Consider the following 24,743-nt stretch of genomic DNA (forward strand, 5'->3'; position numbering starts at 1 on the left):
CTGTAGACACTAGTGCTAAATAAAAAAAAAAATAATAACAGGAATTATCTCAAAGGATGCTACAAAACATACATGTGAATGCACAAGGTGGTGCATGACGCTTTACGCATCTTGCAGCGTCATCTGCACCTGCTGTCCCAAATCTGCTCTGTTGTGCCTGAAGTCACATGGCGGATAAGAGAGAATAAATACAGTCCTGACACCCAGCAACAACAATATTTAACACACTTAATATCTGCCTGTGTGTATGGAGGTGTGCGTATACTTGGGAAACAGAACTGCAGGTGCACATTCAGACCTCACCTTCACCTAGGGCCATGCAAAGCGGTGGTTTCGAAGGCCAACACTGACACACAGGCATACAGTGACCTTGCTGTAAATATACATACTTCCCCAAGAAACACATCACTTCTCATGAGGGTTACAAAGCAAGCTGCCCTTCAGGGGTGTCATTACATAAGAGGGAGGGGGGAGAGAGACAAAGTCCTGCTATTTTTACATCAGCAAACATCTTCAAACGTTGTACTCACACAAAGAAATGCAAGCACATAGCAGAATCTGGCAACACGGAGAGCAAACGAGAAACAAGGAGAGCGTAAGCAAATAACAAATAATGAGCAAGCCCCTTTCCACAGCTAACCAGTATGCACAGACGCTGTCACTGAGTTTGGGAATACTGTACAGCAGATGAGGAGAGGAGCAGAGTACATATCATAGAGAAGAGGGTGACAGCCTTTTGGGAAGTGTGACAGGGAATAAAAATATTTGGGGATGACATGAAAACTACTCAAATGTCCTGCTTATATATAACCATAACACTCCACCATACCTGCGCACCATATCGCTTAGGTATGTTTGAGGTACTGGAAAATATGGAATTTCATAAGGAAAACATCATATACATCAGTTTTTCAGCCAATTAAGCCAAGAGCCAGATTCACAGCACACATTCGATCAGTGTGGGTGGAAGCAAACATGGCTGGTGTAATCCGACCAACACACTGATGCCTAGACCCCGCTGCCAACAAATCTATATAACACAAGCCTGGTCCAACACACTATGAATCCCTTAAACCTGCACAGACGCTATAAGCTGAGCATACTGTACAGCCTTCAGTTTGAAGCGCTTGTGTTAAAAATCCACTCCAAACCAAAACCTTACTCCATCAACAGTCTGCAATTCAAAGCAAAGCTGGCTACATTTTTAATTAACACTAATCAATTAACTATATATCAACATGCCCCAGTAACATCAGAGCCAAAATAAATGTCAAAAACCATCTGGGAGATTTTATCGAATCTAAAAATGATCTTATCAGAGCTTTTCTGTTTTTAAAGAAACATAATTTAACGCATAGTATCTAAAATACTGAAGAATCATAAATATATGAACACAAGGTTATAACACAAACACCCAAAGTTAACCAGAGTTAGCAAATACATAATACACTGACAGAGAACACACCCTGTTAACACCAACTATAACAGAAGGAAACATTATCAGTGATAGTTAGGAGTAAATAAGTGTCTATTACCAAACATAAACATCTTCAAAGCAGAGTCCCCGAGTAATCTATTACTGTAATGTAACAGTGAGTATCCTTTTAAGTGTCCAAGTTCTCATAACGCGCTTTCAGGAGCTGCTACACTCTAGTCAGAACTGCTTTTTATCGCAAGAAAGCCGAGAAGGAAACATCTTTGTAGAATGTAGGAAAACAGGCTAAACGGCGGATGCCTGATATTACTCACATGTTTACACAGCCCAGAATGCACAGACCAATACGCAATGGAAAAAGGATTGTTAACCTTACCGTACATTAGTCGTGATGTGGAAGTCGCTCACTACGGCCGTTTATGTTTTCTTAATGCAGCTTCAGTTCCTCATGCAGACACACTGCTGTGCCTAGAGGCACTGAAAATGCACACAAACACACGCACCGCTCAGCCTGGGATAAATGCCTGCACGTGTGCTTGGAGCTAAAAGGCATATGAATGTGCACCGTGATTGGTGCAGAGGCTGGCTCGCTGCTATGAGTTACACACGCACAGTCTCCTTGCCATGCAGGCACACACACAGTCATTCACACACTTGCGCACAAAAAGGGGCTGAGAGGCAACGTCAGAGGAAAGCGTGCCGTGATGACCTTGGATTTTCCCATTCTTCTGCAACAGTGCTCCTTCTTAACGGGGGCAGTGCAGATTTTGACATGCAAGCGTGCATACAAGCACACCAAACTCACTTATAATCTAGCTTTCAATTGCAGAGGGAAAAAAAGGCAAGGACTGACAGAATAAGAGCGAAATGTGCACCACAAAGATGAAAAGGGAGAATACCTCCTTCCCACACAACCCTCTCGTCCCCCTCTCTCCACCCCCTGCCAGCATCACTCTTGCCCTCCTCTCATCATTAATCTTCCCCTCTTTTCCGCTTTACTTAAATTCAGCTTTTCCTTCTGCACTTACGCAACCTTCTGCCACACTTCCTTACAGTAGGAAATGTGCGATTACATAACCATGTGTACTGATATTTGCATAAACAAAAGCAAATAACCATTCCTTTTAATGAAGTGACAGTTTACGTTTTCTCTTCCAGGTTTCATTTTCTAAAAAAAAAAAAAAAAAAAAAAAAAACAGCAGATAAATTCAACAGTAGGGCTGGGCCATATCATACCATTTATGGTAATACCGGTATAATGCTGGGCAACGGTAAGAAAATGAAATATCGCGATTGAATATGGGTAAAACACGCATGCGCAGTGCCTTTGTTTTCAAACGCACATGGCGGAAAAAGCACGGCGGCGACAGAGAATGAGAAGGGCGAAAGCGGATCGTTGAATGAAACGGATGAACCAGAATTGGTTTGTAAAAATGCTGCAACTTCAGTGGTGTGGAACTGGTTTAGCTTTTGTCCGTCAGATACACACCAAAGCACTATTTTTGGTAGAGCATGCTAGCGGGCCGTCGTTATTACCGTGTTGTTTGGAAAATACGGCACACTTAAAATCGATCCTTTGATTTTTCTGAAAATCGACAGTGCCCCTTATAATCCCGTGTGCCTTACGTATGAATTCTGGTTGTGTTTACTGACCTCGAAACGATTTTATGTGTTACACGGTGCTCGCAAATCGGTCAAATGTTTTAGTATGACTTTGCTAAGCTACGAACCCACACCAATGGATGGATTGTCGGAGCATTACGGCTACCGTAGTCAGGAGCCTCGCGGAGTGATGCGTACTGTGCTTCAACAGAATATTACCGTATTGTGTGTGTATAACCTCTTTTTAAGTTTTGTGGATATTATACATGGTTATGCTGAGGATATGTCGGCCAATTTCCACTAGAAATGCCTTTTGGTTAAACTGTCAGCAAGGAATTTGCACTGTTACATTTTTATATAACTTTAATGCACATAAAAAACAGCTGCTTGTTTAAATGAAAATGCATTGATGGGGGTTTTTTTGCACTAATAAAGTTGTGGAGTTGTAAAGTAATTTGTCTAGTGTCAATTATATCGTCAGTTATATCGTTATCGCAAATTTTCTAATGTATATCGTGATAAATAATTTTGGTCATATCGCCCTGCTCTATGCAACAGTGCTCGCTTCCATCTCACGAATGGCAAAGCTCATCACCAGAGCAACATGAATGCGCCACAAAAGCACAACTTTTAAATGAATCCTACCTTTTTATAACTATTACCACAAAGCCAATAAAAAGAGATACGATCATCATGTAATTTGTTCTAATGCACAAATTTGCAGCGGTTTGATCAGAAACCTCACAATACTGCAGTGCACTCATAAAAGCTCAAATGCGCACTTATTATGTATTAAGTGCTCAGTCTCTCTGGTTCAGTTTTCACATTCTTCTTATAATGAACTAAACATCTAAAATAACAACATGTTAGATGTTTCTCTCTTATGTGAAATAGTAGCAGCTCACAGGGTTTTAGAATGCAAAGATCCATCAATCAAGCTCAGTTCTGCAATTCCCAAAAGTGCACCATTGATTGCCAATGAAATCAGCAGTTGTACAATTAATTGAGGTTGGCAATAAATTGATTGTAGTAATAAATAAAATCTGCCTTGGTAACTGGGCAACACTGTTTAGCAGCACCTTGTATTATTAACTGTGAAAAATCTCAAGCAACTTTGAGAGAGGCAGACCCCAAATAATAGTTTCCATTTTCACAATGACTTATTTTTAAGTAATGTGAATTTGGGAAGTATGGTAAAAAAAAAAACAGTGACACTAAGCAGGGTCCCAAAGACCACAGGGGAGGTGATGTTGTCACTTACCCTTGCCAACGCGATGGTCCAGAAGGGTACGACAGTCCAGTGCCAGCCTCTGAGTGGCCGGGACATCAGGCGGAGGCAAAGGCATGGTAGGCAACAGACACACACACACACTCAGACAAACACTACTCCTTTCATAGATACAAAAACCTTTCTTCCTAAATCCAAACGTATATAATATAAACAAAACTTGGTTTCTTGTTTAACAGAACTTGGTTTCTGCACCTACACATAAAAGCTAAACTTCCATCCCAACACAAACACTCAAGCCTAGAAACAAAACTTCTCCAAAAACTTTAAAATAAAACTAAACTTCACCAAGACACCCCGCTGAACACCAACTTGTTGTTCCTTGTCACACAGCTTCCTTGTAATGTATGCCACTGCATACACAGGTTGTCCGCATTAACGAAGAGATTAGTGATTAGTCCTTCTATAGCAGCTCTGCTCCGTGTGCATCCCTCTCATTAATAAACATCTCACTGACACAATGGACCCCACTATCCAGCCGGGACTGCTCGCTGGGCGAGAGAGGGAGAAAGAAAGAGTAGGGTGGAGAGAAGCAGGGCAAAAGGGGCACTGTGGGATAGCCATTCAGTGAGTGGGCTTGAGATTCAAGGAATGCGGCCATGGATGTCAGCTATGGATGCCAGCACGGGCAAAAGGTCTGCAGGGGATTTTTGGTGCAAGTTCACACACTTGGCTGCAGGACCAGATAGATCATCCAGCCGAGAAACAACAATGGGAAGCTTCTATAACAAAAACTTTCCTTCTATCTGATAGCAATGGTTCATCGTGGAGTGTATGTTTATTTTTGTATGCATTTTGGGCTCCTTTTTTTGGTTCAACTGCATGTGGAGGACATAATTTATTACTCTCGGCAGTGATGGAGCAGGTGTAAAATAGCTTGCCGTTAACGCACCTGACATGCTGAATATCAGTCACAAGGAGGCGTTGCTTTTCCAGGATCCAAGACAAGGGCAGATGGGTGGTACTTAAGTCCTGAGCTGAGTCTCCACCACTGCTTCGAAAATCAGGAAAGCCGCTGGATTGTCTTCGGCCTGCTGAAGTTGGAATGCCCAAATTAGCGGAAGCACTAATATATACTGCTAACACAGAGTATATCCGAACCTATCATTTTCCCTCATCGTTTTTCTAGCCAGTGACAAGAATATGGTGAAATTATCCTCCAGCATCTGGACAGAAATGCGAAATCAAGAGTTACCGGTTAAATAATAACACGTTAGCATTCCCATTCAACAACCATTTTCTTCTACGGCACTCCAGTACATTTCCTTGATTTCTTTTAAGTTTAGACACAAACTTGTCTCTACTAGGTGTAACAAGCCTAACTCCTACGATTCAAATGTAGGCATAGCTCCTAGCGAAGTATGCTAACGTTAACGTGGCTAACTATACTATAGCTCCCCGTTATTTATTAATGTCGGAAAACATTTTTTGCTTACCATGAATTTAAAAACAGTTAAATCCCAAAAGTATGAGGCATGCGGACAGGTAACGGTGGACAACTTAACTAAAGTTTAGCTACGCCGGGACATCATTTACTTAGCCAGACGGCTAGCAGAGCAGTTGCTCCTGGCTAGCCGTAAATATGGTGACAGCCCACCACTCGATTGAGCCTTTAGTCATGTTAGAACATGTACAATTCACACAGGACCTGCCCCTGTCTTTGAATCACTGGATAAATACTGAGAGGGAAAAACATAATATTTAAACAAAGCTCTATTGGGTAAGATTCTGAAAACATAATAAGAAATAATACAGATTTATTGGAGTACAGAAAAAAATACAGTACTAGGCGTAAAGTTACTTAATCTAAATTTAATTTAGTCTAGTGAATGTTACTGATGTTGCAAAGCAGCTGGTAAGATTATAAAAGTCAAGAGGACACTGATAGTCATTATACATGACAAATATTGGCTTTTTGTCTCCAGAGAAGATGCCAATACAAATAATCTGAATACAAATTCAAACGCCATACAGTGTTTAAATCAACTCCTCAAACGGTTTTCTATTCAGTGCTGGACTCCACTGGATGATACACTACCTTTCTTATTTCTTGTGCAATTCCCTTGTAAATTTCTGTCAATTTACAAACAGTGGGACTGATAAAGGCTCCCTAATCTTACATTTTTCCGTTTACATATAGAAAAAATCTATTCAAGAAATGAAATGTGGATGCTATGTGTTTGATGCATTTTCCAGCTGCGGATGGGGCATCCTGCTTTCCATTAGTCTTTCATTCTACCAGTTGGTGGAAGCACTGAGTCAAGATCCTTTTTTTTTTTTAGACATTTTAAAGCTTGTTATCGTCCATAATCACTCTTTCACTTTAAGTTTAACATTGCATGAAAAATATTAGGAAGTGAACATTTAACACGTTACTTTATCTGGCACCTTGTCAAAACTTGGTGCTGCCATTCACTCCTCGGGATCTTTTAGCCCTACTGTGCCATCAGTGTTTTATGTGGTGTTAGTTTTGAATAACATTTAAATGAATTTAATTACATTTAACTATTCAAATGCTCTGCAAGATATGGCCATAGTGCAGGTTGTGAGTCCGAACAGTTTGATTAGGTGCTTGTACAGCTTTTGAAGCGAGCCTTGAGGTCTGAGCATGGAAGCCTCTGTAAACAGCATGGGAAATTGATGCAAATACTGGTGGCTTACCTGAAGCAGTGTGTGTGCTGAGGTCCTATGCTGCCTGCTGATGACAACTGTTTTCACCTTATAGGTGAAACATTCAGGTACTTGTAATAAGGAACTGGGTTCGCTATGCCATATGGGCCCTCAATCTTTGGGGGTGGGGAGATCCATTGAGAAAAGGGGCCGCCTTCTCAAAGTATTGTTTGACATCTGTTTGTTTTCAGGCTGCCGTTTGTGAGTGGGCAGTAGGTATACTTATCCTGACGCCAAAACAAAATGGGTTCATGAAGTTACTTTCAGTAAGTACTTGTAACTAATAGTAATTAGTGTATTTTAGATGCAAGAGTAGAGCAACATAGTTATCACATTAGTCTAATGCAGCCAGGCCTGCAATAAAATTCCTAATAAAATACTAAAACATTTGAACTTTTCACCACCATAGAGAGAATTCAAGGACTTGAGTTAAGGGCTTGGGATGATGATGCCTCAGTTTCTCGATATGAGGCGTCTTAGTTGGAGACAAACAGTACTCTGAGAAGTAGGCTACGTTCTCAACAGATTTCTGTGGTTGATGAAAATTGTAAAATGTCAGTGAAATGCTACTTTAGTGTACTCTCTGTAATGCTTTGACCCCTGCTGACCTTTACACTTCCTTACGTTAAAGAGGTTTGTACAACTGCCAGAACTTCACACACGTGTCAGAGCTACACTTCAACGGACAGAAATAGCTCAGTGTACAACATATGCGCGACCCTTGGCACACAGTCAGGCTGTTAGGTCTGTTCTGTTGCTGGTTCAGCTTTAGTTATCTCATTAGTGTGTAGCCAGAAATGTTAGTCGTAATGCTAATTATATTCTGAGGTTTTGTCCATAGTGGACTAACTCCTAGTTAGGTGTAAACAAGTTTACTGTTCAATTCAATCAGAGTCACAAAAGAAAACCACAGACTGAACAGGTAAAGTAGATTAACAATCACAGACATTTGTATATACAGAATATCAAAGGCTGGGTCATTACAAGGTGATCTGCACTCATCTTCACTTTACTCCTTCCCCCTTGTTGTTTGTTGTGACATTTGAGGAGCAAACATACTTAAAGGTGCCTTATTTCAAGTGTCAGAGAGCTTTGTTGAGCAGTTAAAGCAGTACTAATTGCCTTAGACCTGGCAGCTATTTTTAGTTGTACCATAATCAGCAAGAAAGGTCTGAGCCACAGCGTCACAGTGGGACAGATGGAGACTCATTACATTGGTCTTAGGGGTTTTGCATGTTGCCTGGAAACAATTAGCAAAGCAAGTCTGAAAAACTTTAACCAGCTTACAACAATAATGACCATAAGCCAGCTGGAGACATCAACCCAGTAAGGGATTCAATCATCGCAGATCTCGTGCTTTTCTTTGCTTCTTTAACCTATTGCACACTCAGTATTACCCTGTACAGTTTGTGTGGATGTTACCATGAAACCTGTTAAAAGCAATAAATACATCCATATCCGTACGACTCTGCATTATTGTATCGACATTATAATCAATCCGGTCCTTTTGTGTTGTATATGTTGCAGTTTCTTCTGGCCTCTTGGGCATCTCTCTCTTAAAAAACACATGTTTAATGTCTTTTTAGCCAGGTAAATAAAGGATATTTACAACTGACTTTGCCAAAATCTCTTTGCAGCTTCTAATTTGCGATATGGATGTTCTTTCTGACTCAAAATGTCTCGATATTATTCATGAGAGATACATTTGACATATGTTTGACAACTTATAAGCTAACAAGTATTTACAACAGTTTAAATACAGGCAATTTTTCAGAAATACCGGAAATTAGCTTATGACAGTTGATCACTTTTTGGCACAATGCTGACCCTGCTGAAGGTGTCTTTCTATTAAAAGGGAGTTTTTCCTTCCCTCTGTTGCCAAATGCTTCTTCATAGGCGGTTGTGTAATTGTTTCTTTTTTCTTTCTAATATTATAGGTTTTACAATATAAAGCACCTTGAGGCAACTGTTGCTGTGAATTGGTGCTATATAAATAAAACTGAATTGAATTGTGAAAAAACAAGTCTTTCTATTGTGTAACAATAACCAACCTCATATATGATAATACATAAGAAATCCAAGCAAAATATTATGTTGGTATTGCTCTTGGAGCAATGTGTTCATCCATCAGAATATAATTTAACAATTTCCTTCATAAGAAAGAAAAAGAACAGAAGATTTGCTGACTGGAGTCTTACCAGATGGAGTGTTTGTAAGAAATATTGTATTTATATAGAAGCATTGTCAGTAATTCAGGGTTAGAAGACAAACGGTAACTGGAGAGCTCTGTATTTCCAACACTGAGCTTCAGAATTAAATGTGGAAATGACTCATCTTCACACAGACACACACATAGCAACCAGAATTTGTGTTATCGTGGGAAACCGTATTTGATGATTTTGTATTAAAAGCTAGAACTTGTTCTTTAAGTTCAAATGGGTAATTTTGGTAATTCATAAGATAATGACATGAAATTTGTATGTTTGCATTTTGTTATGAAAATCTGAACCTTACAAATAAAATGTTAAAAACAAAGAAGAGCCTTGAAATTTGTATTTAGACAGATGTGCAGTGACTTTGTACACCTACTCAGAAACACTTGGATTAAAATGTTTAGCAAAGGCAGCTTCATTGCCTTTTGCTTGCTGAAGCACCTTGGGCTCCTGCTGCCAGGTGGGAGATGATTCAGTTTCCTTGCTCTCGCATTCAACCTCGCTTTGCCTTTTAGGCATTGTTTTTGCCTGTGCACTGTATGAAAGTATTTTGTCACCCCCGTGTCTGTAATTTCACAGACAGGTAGTTTAGTAACCAGAAGCCCAAAGGCATGAGGCAGCACTGCTGTTTTATTATTATTATTTGCACATTACCAGAAGTAAAACAAAGAGTGTATTAAAGTGCTATGTATCAATGCATTAATGTTTCCCCTGCTTCAATAAGATTTGTTGACTTGACCAAATGAGAGCGCGCTGCCTTTACCTTGGTGTTATCCTGGTGCCAGTGACCTCGGTTTTACAGGCCAGTAAGAGTGGCCGCTGACTAATTAATCCTCTTTGCACTCTTCACTCCTGCAGCTCTGCTTTGTGGCAGTTCTTGACATCATTTCAAAACAGTCCAGATGGTGACCTGCAGTCCTGAAAGAACGACTCCATGAGTCTCGCCAGGCCTGTATGTCGCTGTCCGCATCAGTGTTGGATACGGCATTGCAACGAGGGCTGCTTCAAGTTTCAGTTTTCCTTTTATAGGTTGTGTCTTAAATATCAAAGCTGATGAAATCAACAAAAATGGATTATGATGAGCTGGATGCACGTATACAATGGCAGCAACTAGGTATTGTCAGTGGATGCACTATACGGGAAATGTTACAGGTCAGTTGTGTGGTTTACAATCCTTTTGCTTTTTTTGGGGGGGGGCGGGGGGGGGGGGTTCCTTTGACAGATTGCAGCTTACGGGGAGCTTATTGTCCGCTTGGGACAGCTGAAACTGCTGAAAGAGGAATGTCAAAGGGATTCTTCTGCATCCCAGAAACTGTAATGTTTGTAATGTTCAAAAACAAATAAAGATGCACACTTAATACTATACCTTATTACTCATCTAATATGATGTGTTTTAGCATATCCAGTCTGTTCTGTGCAGATACATGATCTTGGTGAGAATCAGCCCGGTGGCAGTAGACTGTGAGTGGGTAGGACAACAGCATCCAGAGCCAGAAGGACCTGGAGGAGTTTAACTCTGAGCATTAACCAGCTCAGGTCTAAATCTGGCCAGATAATTCGTTGGAAAGCTGCCTTTCTTCTGGCACTCACTGCGTAAACACGTGGAGCCGACCAGGTGGCCCTTTCTGGCGTGGTTGAATGTGTGCAGCATAACAAATTTTATCTAAAAGAATTAGGAACTCAGACAGATTTGTTACTCAATTTATATAGTGCATAAAGACCTTTGATTATTAAATCCTTCACGCGGGGTATTCAGATGCATCAAACTGTAAAAATCCTTTATATTTAGCATAGTTCCTCTGTATAAAAGTCTATCGATCAAATTCCCTTTTCCTCATTTATTCAAACAAATACTCACACTGCAGGTCATTCATAGTGAAATGTTTCTGTAAGACAAATTCATATTAGGCAAAATTAGGTAGATGAAAGATGAAAGTTGAAATGAATTAAAGTGGGTTTACTTTACATGTTAATTACTGGCCACAATGTCCAGTTATCTGTTTGAATTTAGTATTCTACTTTGACTTGTCTGTCAAAACAGCTTCCAAATCTGCTATATAAATAAATAAAGTTGTAATTATTATTATTATTATAAAACTTACTGATGAACTCTGTTTTTTTAAGCAATAACACCAAATCTGGTCCTTACTGACTCCCCTTTTCCCTTCACGTTCCAGGATCCTACCTGCTCCTGATCCAATACCAACAGCTGAGGTCAGCTGTTGTCACCACCATGGTGACCTTCGCTAACACAACGCAGGTCTCCCCCATGGGGCTGCGTGACCTGCCCTGTGTAACCCCCACCATGTCCCCTGGCCTGCGGCGGAAAAAGATGCTGTGGCAGAACACAGTAAAACACATCATTATGCAGCAGGAGCTCAGTGCCCAGGTGATTGAGTTTTAGATTGTTGTAAATGTGTTCAGATTTTTTGTTTGTTTTTTAGGCTGTGTCTGTCTGTGTGGAACTCTGGCCTTATGACACACTTTTTATACTGCATTCAAAAGTGTACCTCACTAATGGCTATCAAGCACACATGAAATCTATGTTTCTTTTCAAAATAAAAGCTATTACTCTTACCATTACAATCTAATGCGCTCTTACCATTATGCATATCTAATGTGTGTTGAAATGGTTTTGGCATTTATATTTCAAAAATGATTCACATTTACAATAGACATGTGATAATAAAGCAAGCCTCACAAGATCCTTCTAGAAGCAAGTCTCAACATTCAGCATCCATAAAGGTAACACTTCTTCATTTTGGCTTGCTTGCCTTTATGCTTTTGCACACAGACTCATTCTATCCCCATGTGGCAAATAAGAGACGAAAGCAAAATAAAGAAAGTTACAAGTGAAAAGAGACAGGTGTGTAGCAGCTTTGTACACCTACTCAGAAACAATTGGATTTAGGTTTTTTAGCATTTTTTGCCTTTTTTGTTTGCTGAAGCACCTCGGGGTCCTGCTGCCAGGTGGGGGATGATTCAGCTTCCTTGCTTTCAGACTCAACCTTGCTTTGCCTTTTAGGCCTTGTTTTTTTTTTTTAACCTGTGCATGGTTTGAAAGGAGTGTCTCAACCCTGTGCCTCTTAATTTCACAGACAGATACTTTAGTAACTAGCGGCCCAAAGGCATGAAGCATCACTGCTGTTTTATTATTATTTCTACATCATAATAGGGGTAAAAGTCCTGCTTCAAAAGGATTTGTTGACTTGGCTAAATAAGTGAGCGCTGCATTTACCTTGGCATTGGCCTGATGCCAGTGACCTCGGTTTTAAATGCCAGTAAGAGTGGCTGCTGACTAATTAATCCTCTTTGTGTGTGAATGTGGCTGTTTTTAGACTATCCATGTAAGTGTAATTGTTATTTTTGCATGCTGAATCTTGTCTACCCTGATTTGCCAAATAAGATATAATAGCCTTGTAACTTTTTTTGAATGAAGGATCCTGTTTTTATCCTTTGACAGTTGGGTGTTGAACCAGCACGCAAAATCTTTGTGACAGATACCTACATAGAGGAGATCAACAGGCAAATCCGCAGCAAAGCCTCACGTGGGGTAACAAAGCGCCGTTCTTCCACGTTCAGAGTCCATCCCTTGGTTCGCGATTCCACCAGCACCGGGGCTGCTTTTAACGACTACTCCAGCGACGCTGACTTCTTCGTCCACTGGGGTCGAACTGTCTGTGGTGTCTACATACCCACGCTATTGCACACCTTCAAGTCCCACGACCTGGAGAAACTCTACCAGCAGCACTCTTCCACCCAAAGACGTAATTCTCTGGCCATCACCAATGTGATAGACGTGGTGGCCAAGCTGCACATGTTGGTTCTGTACCTGGCATTGGCGCCGGAAGCTTCCACAGACACTTTGCGTGGCTGCCTGACGGGCATGTTCATGGTGTTTGCAACAGTTCTGTGCGTCATAGTGTTAACCCACAAAGACTCCGTGTCCCCACAGTGGCTTCACTACGCCGGCCTCGCCAGCTGGTTGTCACAGACCACACAGGTGCTGGGGGGTCTGGTGTACGGACTAGAAAAAGACCCATCGTGGTACCTTTTGTTCACTTTGTTCGCAACATACACACTGCTGCCACTACCTCTGCTGTGGGCCATATGTGCGGGCACCCTGTCCTCAATGCTGCACATTCTGGTAGAGATAGTATGCTGCTACACTGATGCTTTGCTTCTGAGAAAGGTGAAAAAAAAAGTCCCCTTTGAATTTCCTTTCCTACTGTTACATTTTAAAAATGTGTATATGCCGATAAATCAGTGATACACTGTTAAGGCTTATGGTAAGTTTGATTTCTTAGACTTTACAGCAGCGTTAGGCACAAATCAACAAAAGAAATGTTGAAATTTGAAAGCAAACACTGTCGTAAGTTTTTCAGTAGGATCCAGCCTTTGCTTGGTATGTGTGGTTTCAAAAAACTAAGCCGATGACCGCTTATGTAAGTCACTCAGTTCACTTGAATTTCAGTAACACATTACCTACCCTGGCTTTAAAGCACACTATGATCTCGTTATTATTATTTTTTAATCTTGTCACCTACGGCATGAATCTTCATTGTACTTCTTGAAAGCTCATGGGTCTCTATTGACATATTAATCAACAAATAATAAGGTATTAGAAACCCTCCCCCCAAGCTTCAGTCCAGTACTGTTTCCCCAATTTCCCCTTCAAACTTTTTTTTAAAGCTTTTTTCTATGAATTAATATAGTATTCTCACTCTTTCGATGCAGGTGTTTGCCAAATGCCTGCTGTACCTGGGGATGAACACAGCTGGCTTGTTCATCCACTACCTGACAGACCACGCCCAGCGCCAGGTTTTTCTGGAGACCCGACGTTGCATTGAAGGACGCCTCAAATTAGAGCAAGAGAATCAAAGACAGGTACAATGAAGATGGGAGCTGTCCTGAAATTTAAAGCCAGAGAATTATCTGTGTTATGATGAAAGCTTTGGTTGTATTAACTCACTTCCTTGACTCTCACATTGTTACACTTCTTCACAGGACCGCCTAGTTTTTTCGATCCTGCCTCGCTTTGTTGCCTTGGAGATGATTGCTGACATGAGTGCTATGGAAGATGATCTAAACCCTCAAGAGTTTCACAAGATCTATATCCACCAGTACAAAGATGTCAGGTATACATGCACGAGTTAGTATATTAGTAAATTATGTCAAGTCAAGGTTAAATTATAAGTAAACCTTGACTCGTAAGATTTATAAGCCAAGTGGGTTTCACTCTGATTATCAAGTTGCAGGCAAACCTAATGCCATTATTAAGTGTTTGCTATGTCATTTCAGACTTTTTAGTCCTTCTCTCCTTCTTGTAGCATCCTTTTTGCAGACATCAAGGGCTTCACTTTGTTGTCTATGAACCTGTCGGCCCAGGATCTGGTTCGAACCCTCAATGAGCTCTTTGGACGTTTTGACCGACTGGCAGAGGTGAGGGCCTGAGCGAGCCCTTTTTGGTTGATGTAAAACATCTTCCAGCTTCTAATGTCCTTCTTCTTCTTCTTTTATCACAGGAACACCACTGCTTGCGGATAAAGATACTAGGAGACTGTTACTACTGTGTGTCAGGGGTTCCCGAGCCCCAGCGTGCCCATGCCCGTTATTGTGTTGAGATGGGTCTGGCTATGATCAACACTATACGGTCAGTCATCATATTTAAAGACACAAACACAAGTTAATTTAAAAAAAACAAAATCACGTGGTTTTAAAATTATGTAAATATAACCTCAGCTAAATAACAAAAGATTAACAAAAAACAAAGCTGAAATGCAGAAGCACTGTGTGAACATTTTAAGTACTCCTTTGCTGCTTCCACATGAATTAAGCAGGTAAGTAGCATCCAGATCCTGCTAATTAAGTGCACTTGATTAATTGATGATGCACAACTGTGAGCACCTCAGTAAAAGCAGAGGTCTGGGCAATTTGCTGGTGTGCAGCATTCAGGTGTGTATCAATACATTGTGTAACACAATGCTTCTGCTTCAACCTTGAAAAAGGGTCCCCCTTCTTTTTCATATGGGTCTATAGGTATCCATATGAGAGTGTAAGATCCTATTTTTGTTTGTAAGACACGATCACTTTACCTCACAAAATCACCAGGTATGTACGGAAGCAGCTGAACTTCGACATGGACATGAGGATCGGCATCCACTCGGGCTCTGTCCTCTGTGGGGTATTGGGTCTGCAGAAATGGCACTTTGATGTCTGGTCCTGGGACGTAGGCATCGCCAACATGCTAGAAGCGGGGGGCATACCTGGGTGAGCACCAGCAACCATTAGAGAAACTCCTGTCAAGTATGTTACCTGACAAAGATGTGCCTGACAGGTTTCCAGGCTTTCTGTAAGATAATATTTAAGAAAAGAATAAAAAACATGCTATTTAATTTCTTAATAGGTACATTTGGAGGGGGTATATATTTTCATCTGGTGATGCATTAATGATGATCTCTTGTCTTACATCATCCACAATATTTTTTAATTTCTTTCTGCATGAATTTTGCTTTCTCCCTGAAACAGACGCATCCACATCTCAAGGGCAACTCTCGATTGTCTAGAAGGCACCTACAAGACAGAAGAGGGCCATGGTCGTGATAGGAATGCTTTCCTACGAAAATATAATATTGACACCTTCCTCATCTGCCCTCAGCAGGACAGAGACAAAGTTAACCACATCGAGCCCCCCAAAGTTCAAAAACCAATTCAAACATGGAGTCCGCACATACCTTTTAAGACTGTCGTTGACATGAACAGCGTAAGTGCGCAAATACCAAACAGAAAGGAAGGTGCTGAATTTGGTGCCTTTGGTCAGGTGGTGAAGAATTTGAACCATATTATCTGAAGAGCTCGGCACATCTGAGACTCACCTGCACTCACCCTATCAGTCATTTCTATTCTTTTCTTTTAGATTCTAGCTGCTTTTACAAATGGCTCAATGCCCACCCTTTGGCAGTCCAACTCAAGAGAGATTAACAAACGCATCAAGCATGCCATCGAGCTTCGAAGTAGTGAGCGTATGCACAGAGAGCACATCACACCACTGACCCTTGTCTTCAAGGACACAAACATCGAGGACAAGGTAGACTGTAAAGAAAAGATAGAGATCCAAGCTGATTTTTAAAGACGTAGCTAAAAGTGACATTTATTTTTCTCGCTTTTGGCCCATCCAGTTCTCCCAGATGAGAGATGAAATGTTCAACTCCAATCTGGTCTGCTCCTTCATCCTGCTTCTGTTTCTCATGGCTGCCCAGGCCCTCATCCCTGCCCCCAGGTAGGAAACTCCAATATGTTACAATCAGTCCTCACTGTTAATCCACTTATTATGATTCCATTAAGTCATTTTGTACTTCAATCCAGCTTATAGCGTTTTAAATAAATATCAATTCCACATCAGTATAACCAATATTATAAAAAGAGCTCCCTGTAGTGTTTTTGCCAGACTTAACTGCTATTGTGCTTAAGTTTTTGTTTTTCTTTACTTTGGTGCCACCTGCTGGTATTTAAAAGAATGCACTGACCCATGTAGTCACACTGGACACCTGAACTTGTTTTTTTCTGTTCTACACTGTATTAATATTATTAATATTCATGACTTCACTCACTTTCTTCTTCTTCTTAACCCCCTCTTTCCTCCCCAATCGTAGACTGTTCCCTGCTGTCCTCCAGTTTTCAGTCTTTCTGCTTGCCCACATGCTGCTGCTACTGGTTGCCCTTGCCGAAGAGTTCAAGTGGACTCCTTCATCACTGCAGCACTTCTGTTGCTGGATTCATGAAAACAACAGTGCCCGTAACCTGTTTACCCTCATAGCGATCTTCATCAACTTTGGGTTGGCCTCTACTGACATGGTGAGAGTCTGAATAACACAAGAGAAGAGTAATTTACATAAACTGCCATGTTCTTCAACACGACTTTTTCCTTTGTATGTCTGCATTATTGCACCTGGTAACTGACCCTTGTAAACCAAATGCACATTAATTTGCATAATCTTCTCTGAAATGCATATGCAAAAAGAATAAAGTTGCACTTCCCTGCTGATATTTATAGAACACCTGACATGCAAACAGGGCAGAGGAGTGCAACAAGTAAGCACAGGGGTCTTTCGTGTGATGTAAAAAGCCCATTTCAATATAAGAAGGTAAAGGGGTTCTTTTGCAGTGATAAAATTATTTAGTAAACCTTCTTTTTATTAGAAAAAAGCACAAAATTAAGCAAAACCTCATTAAAGGTTTTAAATCGCCAGTTTTAAGAAAGTTTGACTGCCGGTTTATATTTTTTATGCTCTGTGATGCAGAACCAGGTTGGAACATTTTGTGCTGCTTGCAGGTGTGGTGCATCCTCATGAACACAGGAGAGGCTGACATAACTGAGAAGACTGGCACAGGCTCACGTCCACTCACTGTCTGCACTTACCCTGAGGCAAGCAAACAGTAGTTTAAATTTGGGACAATTATTATAGAGATTTTATGTGATTTCCTGTTGATTTATCCAAATGTCTGTCTTGTATTAAAAATACTAACAATAAATCACATTGGGTTTCAATAAAAATGAGGTCATTACTGCTTGTTTCATCTTTCCCAATTTGTTCCCTTTAGATTTTCGTGTTGAGCGGGGTGATTGCCATGGTGACGTGTGCGGTGTTTTTGCGTCTGAACTCCCTGCTGAAGCTGGCAACGCTGCTGCTAGCAGTGGCTGTCTACTCCTACCTCAGCCACCTCGCCTTTGTCTCACTCACGCGCCACGATACGCTGCACAGGTCAGTGTATGAGCAGCGAGCAGCATACAAACTGCACAGCTGCTGTAGTTTTACTACACAGTGCTATATTTAAATATTCGCCTCTATACACAATTTATGATCAAAAGTTTTGGGCCACACCAGTTAGTTGAGCCAACCTCATCCTACATTAACATCAGCACAAAAACTGTGCACTGGGAGCTTCATGCCATGTGTTCCAAAGCTGAGCATCTCCTTTAAGTGTAATGTGTAGGTATATTTTTGCCCACAGAGTGTATCGATTTTCCTAATATACTTTGTTACAGGTCTCACTATGTCAGAAGAAATGGAATTTCCTTCCTTCTCATGGCCATGTTTATTGTTGCCGTCTTCTATAATGGACGTCAGGTGCTCATACACTTCATTTTCCCAGATTGAACTTATAGATGAGCCTGTCACTATAGCAACACTTTCTGGTCTGTGTTATTGAAACTAAAACTGTTTTCTGTCACACAGGACTGTGTTGCAGGTAGATGATGTTCTATCTCGCTGTATCTTTTCTATCCAGTGGGAGGCTACTGCCAGACTGGACTTCCTGTGGCGTCTGCAGGCCCAGCAGGAGGTGGCAGACATGAGGGAGTTGCGGGAACACAATGAGTGTCTGCTATACAACATCCTACCAGTTCATGTAGCTCAACATTTCTTGGACCGGAGCAAGCATGACGAGGTAGCTGAAACACCCCAAAACCTTTAGCCTCACTTCTTTTGACTGATAGTCTGGTCCACAGCAGAATCAGTCTGAGTGACCATCAGTGCTTTGAAAATACTGATTGGACCAATGAATAGCAACCTCTGTCTACGGGTTTCCTTATATTGAAATTGTACAATTAAAAATTAACGTTATGTAGTACTTTTTAAAATCTGGCACTTTCCTTTATTTATAATCCGATCATTATCATCATCATCATCATCAAAAGATCTCCAACCCCACTGGGTGATATGCAGCCCCAAACCATGATAGAACCTCCACCATGTTTTACACATGGCTGTAGACATTCAATGTTATACCGCTTTACCTCCTCAGTACATAGCGATGGTGATTTTAACATAATTTCACATTTGGATTCACTTTATAAGACTCGTTGCCATGGATATTCAGTTACTTTCCTCCCTGTTTCCCTTACTTATTAATAGCTTTTTGACAGCTACCCTTCCACTGACACCATTTTTGATCAGGCTTCAGTGAACAGTAGATGGATCAACTGAGGGCCAGGTGCATCTCTCAGGTCCTGTTTCTTCTTTTGTCGTCCACTTGTCCAGTTTTAAGACACATCATGCACATGCATGCGTTCTTGGTGCAAAAATACTATTTTATGACTGTAAAACTGTGTTATACTTTGCATTTTTCATCGATTCAACGAAAGAAATTGGAACAAATGATGTGGTTTTATAACGTTGGGTGGCTCAAGACTTTTGCACAGTACCTTACCTGACTCAAACAAAGAGGATTTTAAGAAATCACCCATCATGACTCTTCTTTTAGGATCTTTACTCCCAATCCTATGATGAAGTGGGCGTCATGTTTGCCTCCATCACTGGGTTCGATGAGTACTTCGAGGAGAAAGAGTTCAAGCATGAAGGAGTGGAATGCCTCCGCCTACTCAATGAGATAATTGCCTGCTTTGATGAGGTGAGTGTTGGACTCAAAATGATCATATGACAGTGGTTTATTTATGGATTATCCCTTTTGGACCAATTATTTATCGGTTAAAACAAAACAGAGACAGTGTAGTTCAATCCAGGCTGTGGGTTGACACAAGTCCTGATTTGATAAATAGGATAGCCTCTAATTGCATAAGTCAGCTGCTAAACTTGATGTGTAATTTAATCTTATCTTCTAACAAGCTGTTTGAGGAGCCGTATTTTCACCATGTGGAGAAGATTAAGACAATTGGGAGCTGCTACATGGCGGCATCAGGTTTAGCTCCAGATAAACAGGTGGGAGATTTTTCTGTATGTGGTCTTATTTCCTTTTGTCTTATTAGCTTTGCTTTGATTTGTGGTACTTGTTATGATATTATCTCCTTGCATGAAACTGTATGTTTATCTTTGTCTCCTCCAGAAATCGATGGATGAATGGAACCACCTGAGCGAGCTGGTTTTGTTTGCATTGGCGATGCAGGAGACCTTGAAAGAGATTATTAGGAACTCTACTCAACGCTTTCAGCTGCGTGTGGGTAAGAAGCTGCCCTGCCACAGCCCCACAAAAGCACACACGCACGATTTCTAGTGTTGTTGCAAAAATATCTGAAATTATAGTCTGGGTTTGGACTCATACAGGCATTGCTCACGGGCCCGTGGTCGCTGGGGTGATCGGTGCCACCAAACCGCAGTATGATATCTGGGGCTCCACAGTGAACTTAGCCAGCCGCATGGACAGCACAGGTGTGAGCGGACGCATCCAAGTACCCGAAGCCACCCGAAGGATCCTGACAAATTGGGGCTTCGTCCTGGAGCTGCGTGGAGAAATATTTGTCAAAGGGGTCAGTGGAGACTGACTATGAAGAGTAGTTAAGCTTAAACAAGTGTTGTTTATTTTTAAAATGCCACAGCATTGTGGACTATAAGGTATGGCTCTTAAATCAATGAATGACATCTTCGGAGTTAGGAACTTTATTCTGACTTCCAGAAGGGGGGGAATTATTTGATCTCGTTTTGATTTTATTATGTTGCATTTTTTAAGTGTGGGAGAAGCATTTTATACAAAAACCTCAGAGTTTCAGGTGATTCATAATGTGTTGCTTTGGCTGGATCCTACTAGCTGCTCTAGAGGTTTCTGTTCGATAAACCATCTCAGTTATCCAGCAAGCATAAAAACATGTTGCCAGCAGCGAATTTATGTTCAGAAAGTCTTCATTATCATACAAATTTTGTAGAATAACCTCTGTGTTTAGCCTAACTGTGACAATATACACATCTTCCCTTTTTGATCTATGTTTTTCATTGTAGGTAAGTGAGCACCAGGGGAAAGTCCGCACCTATTTCATCAGGACCATGCGCAGTAACATGGCCAACGATGGGACAGATGGCCGCCTGGCAGGGCAGACAGGAGGACGCATGACGCTGGCAGAGGTGGTGTTCAGTCTCGTCCAGGCCAGACACAAGGAGAAGATGAGAGAGGGCAACAGGAGGTTCAACCGGACTCCCTCCAGACTGCAGTGCTGAGGAGACTGTCAGGGTCAAATGGCTGCACGTTGGCCAGGACACACTGCAGCCATATTCCTTTAATGCTTTGCCATAACTGAATTAGCTTCACAGACAAAATACTGAGCTACCTGTGGCAGGAGCCCAATCCTGTTTAAGCCTTTATTCTTATTTCTTCCAAGACTGCATCATGCCCATCTTTTTTGGCATCTCAAGCAAATTTTGGACAGGTTAATAGGAATTTATAGGAAATCATCCATGCTCATATTTCTTGACTTCTGGACCCATATGTTCATCTTTGCATGACACACCGAGTGGTATGTGGTCTGAATTTTAGTTGGTTAGGAGTTAACTGTGCTATTTAATCAAAGTTCTGGCCTCTTACATTTCACAAGTATCTTGTAAGCAGTGCAAAGTGCTTTTTCATTACTATTATTGCCATATCCATACACTATAAGCACTGATTTTAAGGTTGTTTTGAAAGAAAGAAAGAAAGAAAGAAAGAAAGAAAGAAAGAAAGAAAGAAAGAAAGAAAGAAAGAAAGAAAGAAAGAGCCAACATGTCTTTATGTTTGCTGGGATAACACATCAGCAAGACTCCAGACCTCCAAGCAAAACACTACCTCTTAGTACAAATTCTCCTAGACTACAAATGGCCAATATAGAATGGTGTTTGTTTGTTTGTTTGTATTATCTTAATTAGTACATTTATGTTGTGAAGTCAAGCATTATTTCTACTTTATATCCAATAATTTCATATGTGTTAAAGAGATTTTGGTCAGTATAATTCACTCATGCAATATAATCCAAAAAGAAAGAAAATCCCTTTATTTATAAAGTGATTGCTGCTTGGTTTACTTTTGTAAATACTGTATTTGAGGAACACTGAAACCGTTTTAATGCCAAAAACACCTCACATATCACTGTATTCTTCTTACTGTCATGGTAAAAAAGAAAGCACAACCTCTGTCAGTACTAAGGTTCTTTGTGTTACGACCTAAAAAAATCATTTCATCCTTACAAGATCTTAAATGCATTGAAATACAACCTCAGATGTAGAACACCACATGTAGAAGCAGTGTGTGAAAGTACACTAAGTCCACCTGCGTAACTTGTAGAACCACATTTAGCAGCAATAACTTGATGTAAATGTTTTCTGTAAAATTTTATCTATGTGAAGGTCCTCAGTCATCCAGGTCGTGGTAATCCAAGGGGCTTGGAAAGAAAAGCGAGTAGACTCCTTTAAGTTTCACCTCTCATCCGTGAAGCTTCTTCATTTCTAAGATCAATTGGTGGAGAGTCCCGTGTTTATTTATGCACAGCTCTCTTTCAGCATTTCAGTCAGTTAAGATCTGGTCTTTGACCGAGCCATTGCAACATCTTGATTCTTTTCTTTTTTTTCAACCATTCTGTTGCAGATTTGCTTCTGTGCTTGGGATCATTTTTCTGTTCAATGAGTCAATAACAATTTTTCCCTGTCACAAAGGTGGCTTCACACGTGACTCTAGAATACTTTGGTATACAGAGGAATGACTGCAAGGTCCTGTTGCTGCAAAACAAGCCCAGAGTATTACAATTTCACCACCGTGCTTGAGAGCTAGTATGAGGTGCATGTGCTGATATGCTATGTTTTCACCAAATATGATGCTGTGCATTATAGCAAAAGATATTATAATAGTGAGATATATAATATAATAGTGAGAATAAGCTTTCTCACTATATAATGATGGACATCAAATTGTTTGGAAGTTTCTTTATAAACTTTTCCGGACTGATAGGCAGCCTTTGCTTTGCTCCTTGGCATTAACACACACCTGAATGCAGCAGACCATCAAACTGCCAAAAGTTCTACTTCTTTATAGGTGCTCATACTCACTGACAATCAATTAATTAAGTGCATTTAATTAGCAGGACCTGTCTGCTACTTACTCTGTTAATTCCTATGGAAACAGTAAGAGTGCACTTAGTTTTTCACACTCAGCTTCTGCACTTTGGCTTAGTTTTTGTGGACGACACTGTGTAATATGTCATATGTTGATGTTATTTTGTTGTTCAGCTGAAGTTTCGGTCCTAACTAAGAACCAGAGTGATTATGTCCAGATATTTAAAATGGTGTACTTTTTTTTTTCTTTTTCTTTTTTTTACCTTGATCATTTATTAAAATCAAAATCAAACAAAGATGCTTGGTTTCTCTTGATGTAGGAATGTTTTACATTGTAGGTCTGATTCAAACTGACACAAATTCACGCCAGTCTTTATTTTGTTTGCCTTTTAACTTTAAATATTAATGTTAAGCTCCTCTATGGGACTTTGTGCAGTTTTTAAATAGATAAAAAAAAGACACGTTTAATTGTTGTTACAGTATAGAAATGTTCACAGCGAATAGTACGTCTGTATCAGCAAAACTTTTTACTTCATTTTTTAATATAATTTTTACAAAAACATTCACACCAGTCCAGTTTCCACTAATAGAATCAATTGTTGCCATAAAGCTGGGTGCTTTTAATTTTTTAACTCTGTATTAACAATTGTTAATGACACGAGACTCTTATTAAACTCTTTTTTCGAGGTGTATTCTTCTTGGAGGTGTGTATTCCTTTCTTTGAGAGTCACGACGATTGCTCTTGACTCCATTAGTTCTGTCTGCAGCCAGCGCGGGTATTCTGCTGCCGGCTCACTGATGCTCTATTTTGAAAGATGGTTCACCCGGAAGGTTCACAGAAAAAGAATAAACATAATCTCTACAGAAGTTAGCTCATCTAGTATCTAACACTCCTTTCCTTCTGTAACATCATCTCTCTGAATGCTGCTTCACTGTTGTCATAGGACAGAAATATATTTATTTTCACATTTTTTTCTAAAATTAATCAAATATAAATATATGGTCTATAAAAAGCCTTATAAAAGCCTTAAGCATAACAGTAATATAATCATATAATAATAATATAATCATAATAATCATATAATAAACAGAATAATACTATACATTAATCATAATAATGTTAATAGTCACAGTGTTTTTCATGTAGAAATTCTGTGTTTCTTAAGTCAAGATGCAAATATAATCAAAGCTGTAAAGGGTTTGTTGTTGTTGTTTTTTGTTGTTGCTGTTGTTTTTTAGTTTTACACAATTCAGTTGCATATTTTAGTAATTAAATTTTTAAGGTATGTGTTAATGGATTTTGTGTCATTTTGATAAAGTTTTGAATTATTTTCCTTTAGATCTTAATTCAGTTCTGGTCTTTAGTGTAGGTAGGTACTTTATTAATGCCAAAATGGACATTACTGCAGGATAAATGATTTAAAACATGTGTGAAAACAATGAAAACATCATTGTACCACAGCACACAGGTCCGGTACCACAGGTCCGGAGTGAAGGCCTTAATGTTACACAGGACAAACATTTTGTATGCATACACAGTGATTTAAAAAATTATATAGCCTCTTTATTACCGATATTATCTGCATTGTTATGCATCACAGGCTCTACTTCAGAGGCTAAACTCCAAATTTCAATGTCTAAATCTTAAAAATCACACTTTAAGATGTATGCATGTGCATATACTGTCACCTTCACTCGCTCATATCTCACTCAGGAAGAATGGGATTGAG

General features: G+C 40.1%; 2 protein-coding genes across 5 annotated transcripts in view; one reads left to right on the forward strand and one right to left on the reverse strand.

Moving 5' to 3' along the window:
• Nucleotides 1-5,938, reverse strand: part of LOC102777664 (protein EFR3 homolog B) — a 30,302-nt gene extending 24,364 nt beyond the window's left edge. Inside the window, exons 1-2 of one of the 4 annotated variants that reach the window (XM_006797087.3) lie at nt 5,762-5,938; nt 5,218-5,359 (exon numbers count right to left, since the gene is read on the reverse strand). In XM_006797087.3, coding sequence (XP_006797150.1) covers nt 5,218-5,224 — 7 coding nt within the window. In that variant the 5' untranslated portion in view covers nt 5,225-5,359; nt 5,762-5,938. Of the gene's footprint in view, nt 1-1,811; nt 2,060-4,298; nt 4,779-5,217; nt 5,360-5,761 lie in introns of those variants that run through there. The other 3 variants (XM_035910536.2, XM_006797086.3, XM_006797088.3) reach the window with 3 other exon arrangements.
• si:dkey-206f10.1 (adenylate cyclase type 8) lies at nt 4,343-23,139 on the forward strand. The gene is made up of 23 exons (XM_087852452.1): nt 4,343-4,384; nt 10,067-10,160; nt 10,238-10,360; nt 11,386-11,597; nt 12,672-13,400; nt 13,946-14,095; nt 14,216-14,346; nt 14,539-14,650; nt 14,734-14,861; nt 15,320-15,478; nt 15,737-15,971; nt 16,125-16,295; nt 16,387-16,487; nt 16,861-17,062; nt 17,541-17,633; nt 17,810-17,970; nt 18,255-18,336; nt 18,497-18,655; nt 19,472-19,618; nt 19,834-19,926; nt 20,051-20,165; nt 20,269-20,471; nt 20,938-23,139. Exons 3-23 carry the CDS (start codon nt 10,309-10,311, stop codon nt 21,151-21,153), a joined length of 3,651 nt encoding a protein of 1,216 aa, XP_087708578.1. The 5' UTR covers nt 4,343-4,384; nt 10,067-10,160; nt 10,238-10,308; the 3' UTR covers nt 21,154-23,139.
• The last annotated feature ends 1,604 nt before the right edge of the window (nt 23,140-24,743 follow it).

The sequence above is a fragment of the Neolamprologus brichardi genome, chromosome 15 (assembly GCF_056152115.1).
Source record: "Neolamprologus brichardi isolate AB-2024 chromosome 15, ASM5615211v1, whole genome shotgun sequence".
Taxonomy (NCBI): Eukaryota; Metazoa; Chordata; class Actinopteri; order Cichliformes; family Cichlidae; genus Neolamprologus; species Neolamprologus brichardi.

Bases quoted from the DNA above. Each gene is read 5' to 3' on its own strand.
- si:dkey-206f10.1 (XM_087852452.1), top strand. From the start codon at position 10,309: ATGGCAGCAACTAGGTATTGTCAGTGGATGCACTATACGGGAAATGTT. The intron at 15,972-16,124 runs GTAAGTGCGCAA...CTTTTCTTTTAG, and splicing joins CTGTCGTTGACATGAACAGC to ATTCTAGCTGCTTTTACAAA. The intron at 17,971-18,254 runs GTCAGTGTATGA...ACTTTGTTACAG, and splicing joins CGCCACGATACGCTGCACAG to GTCTCACTATGTCAGAAGAA.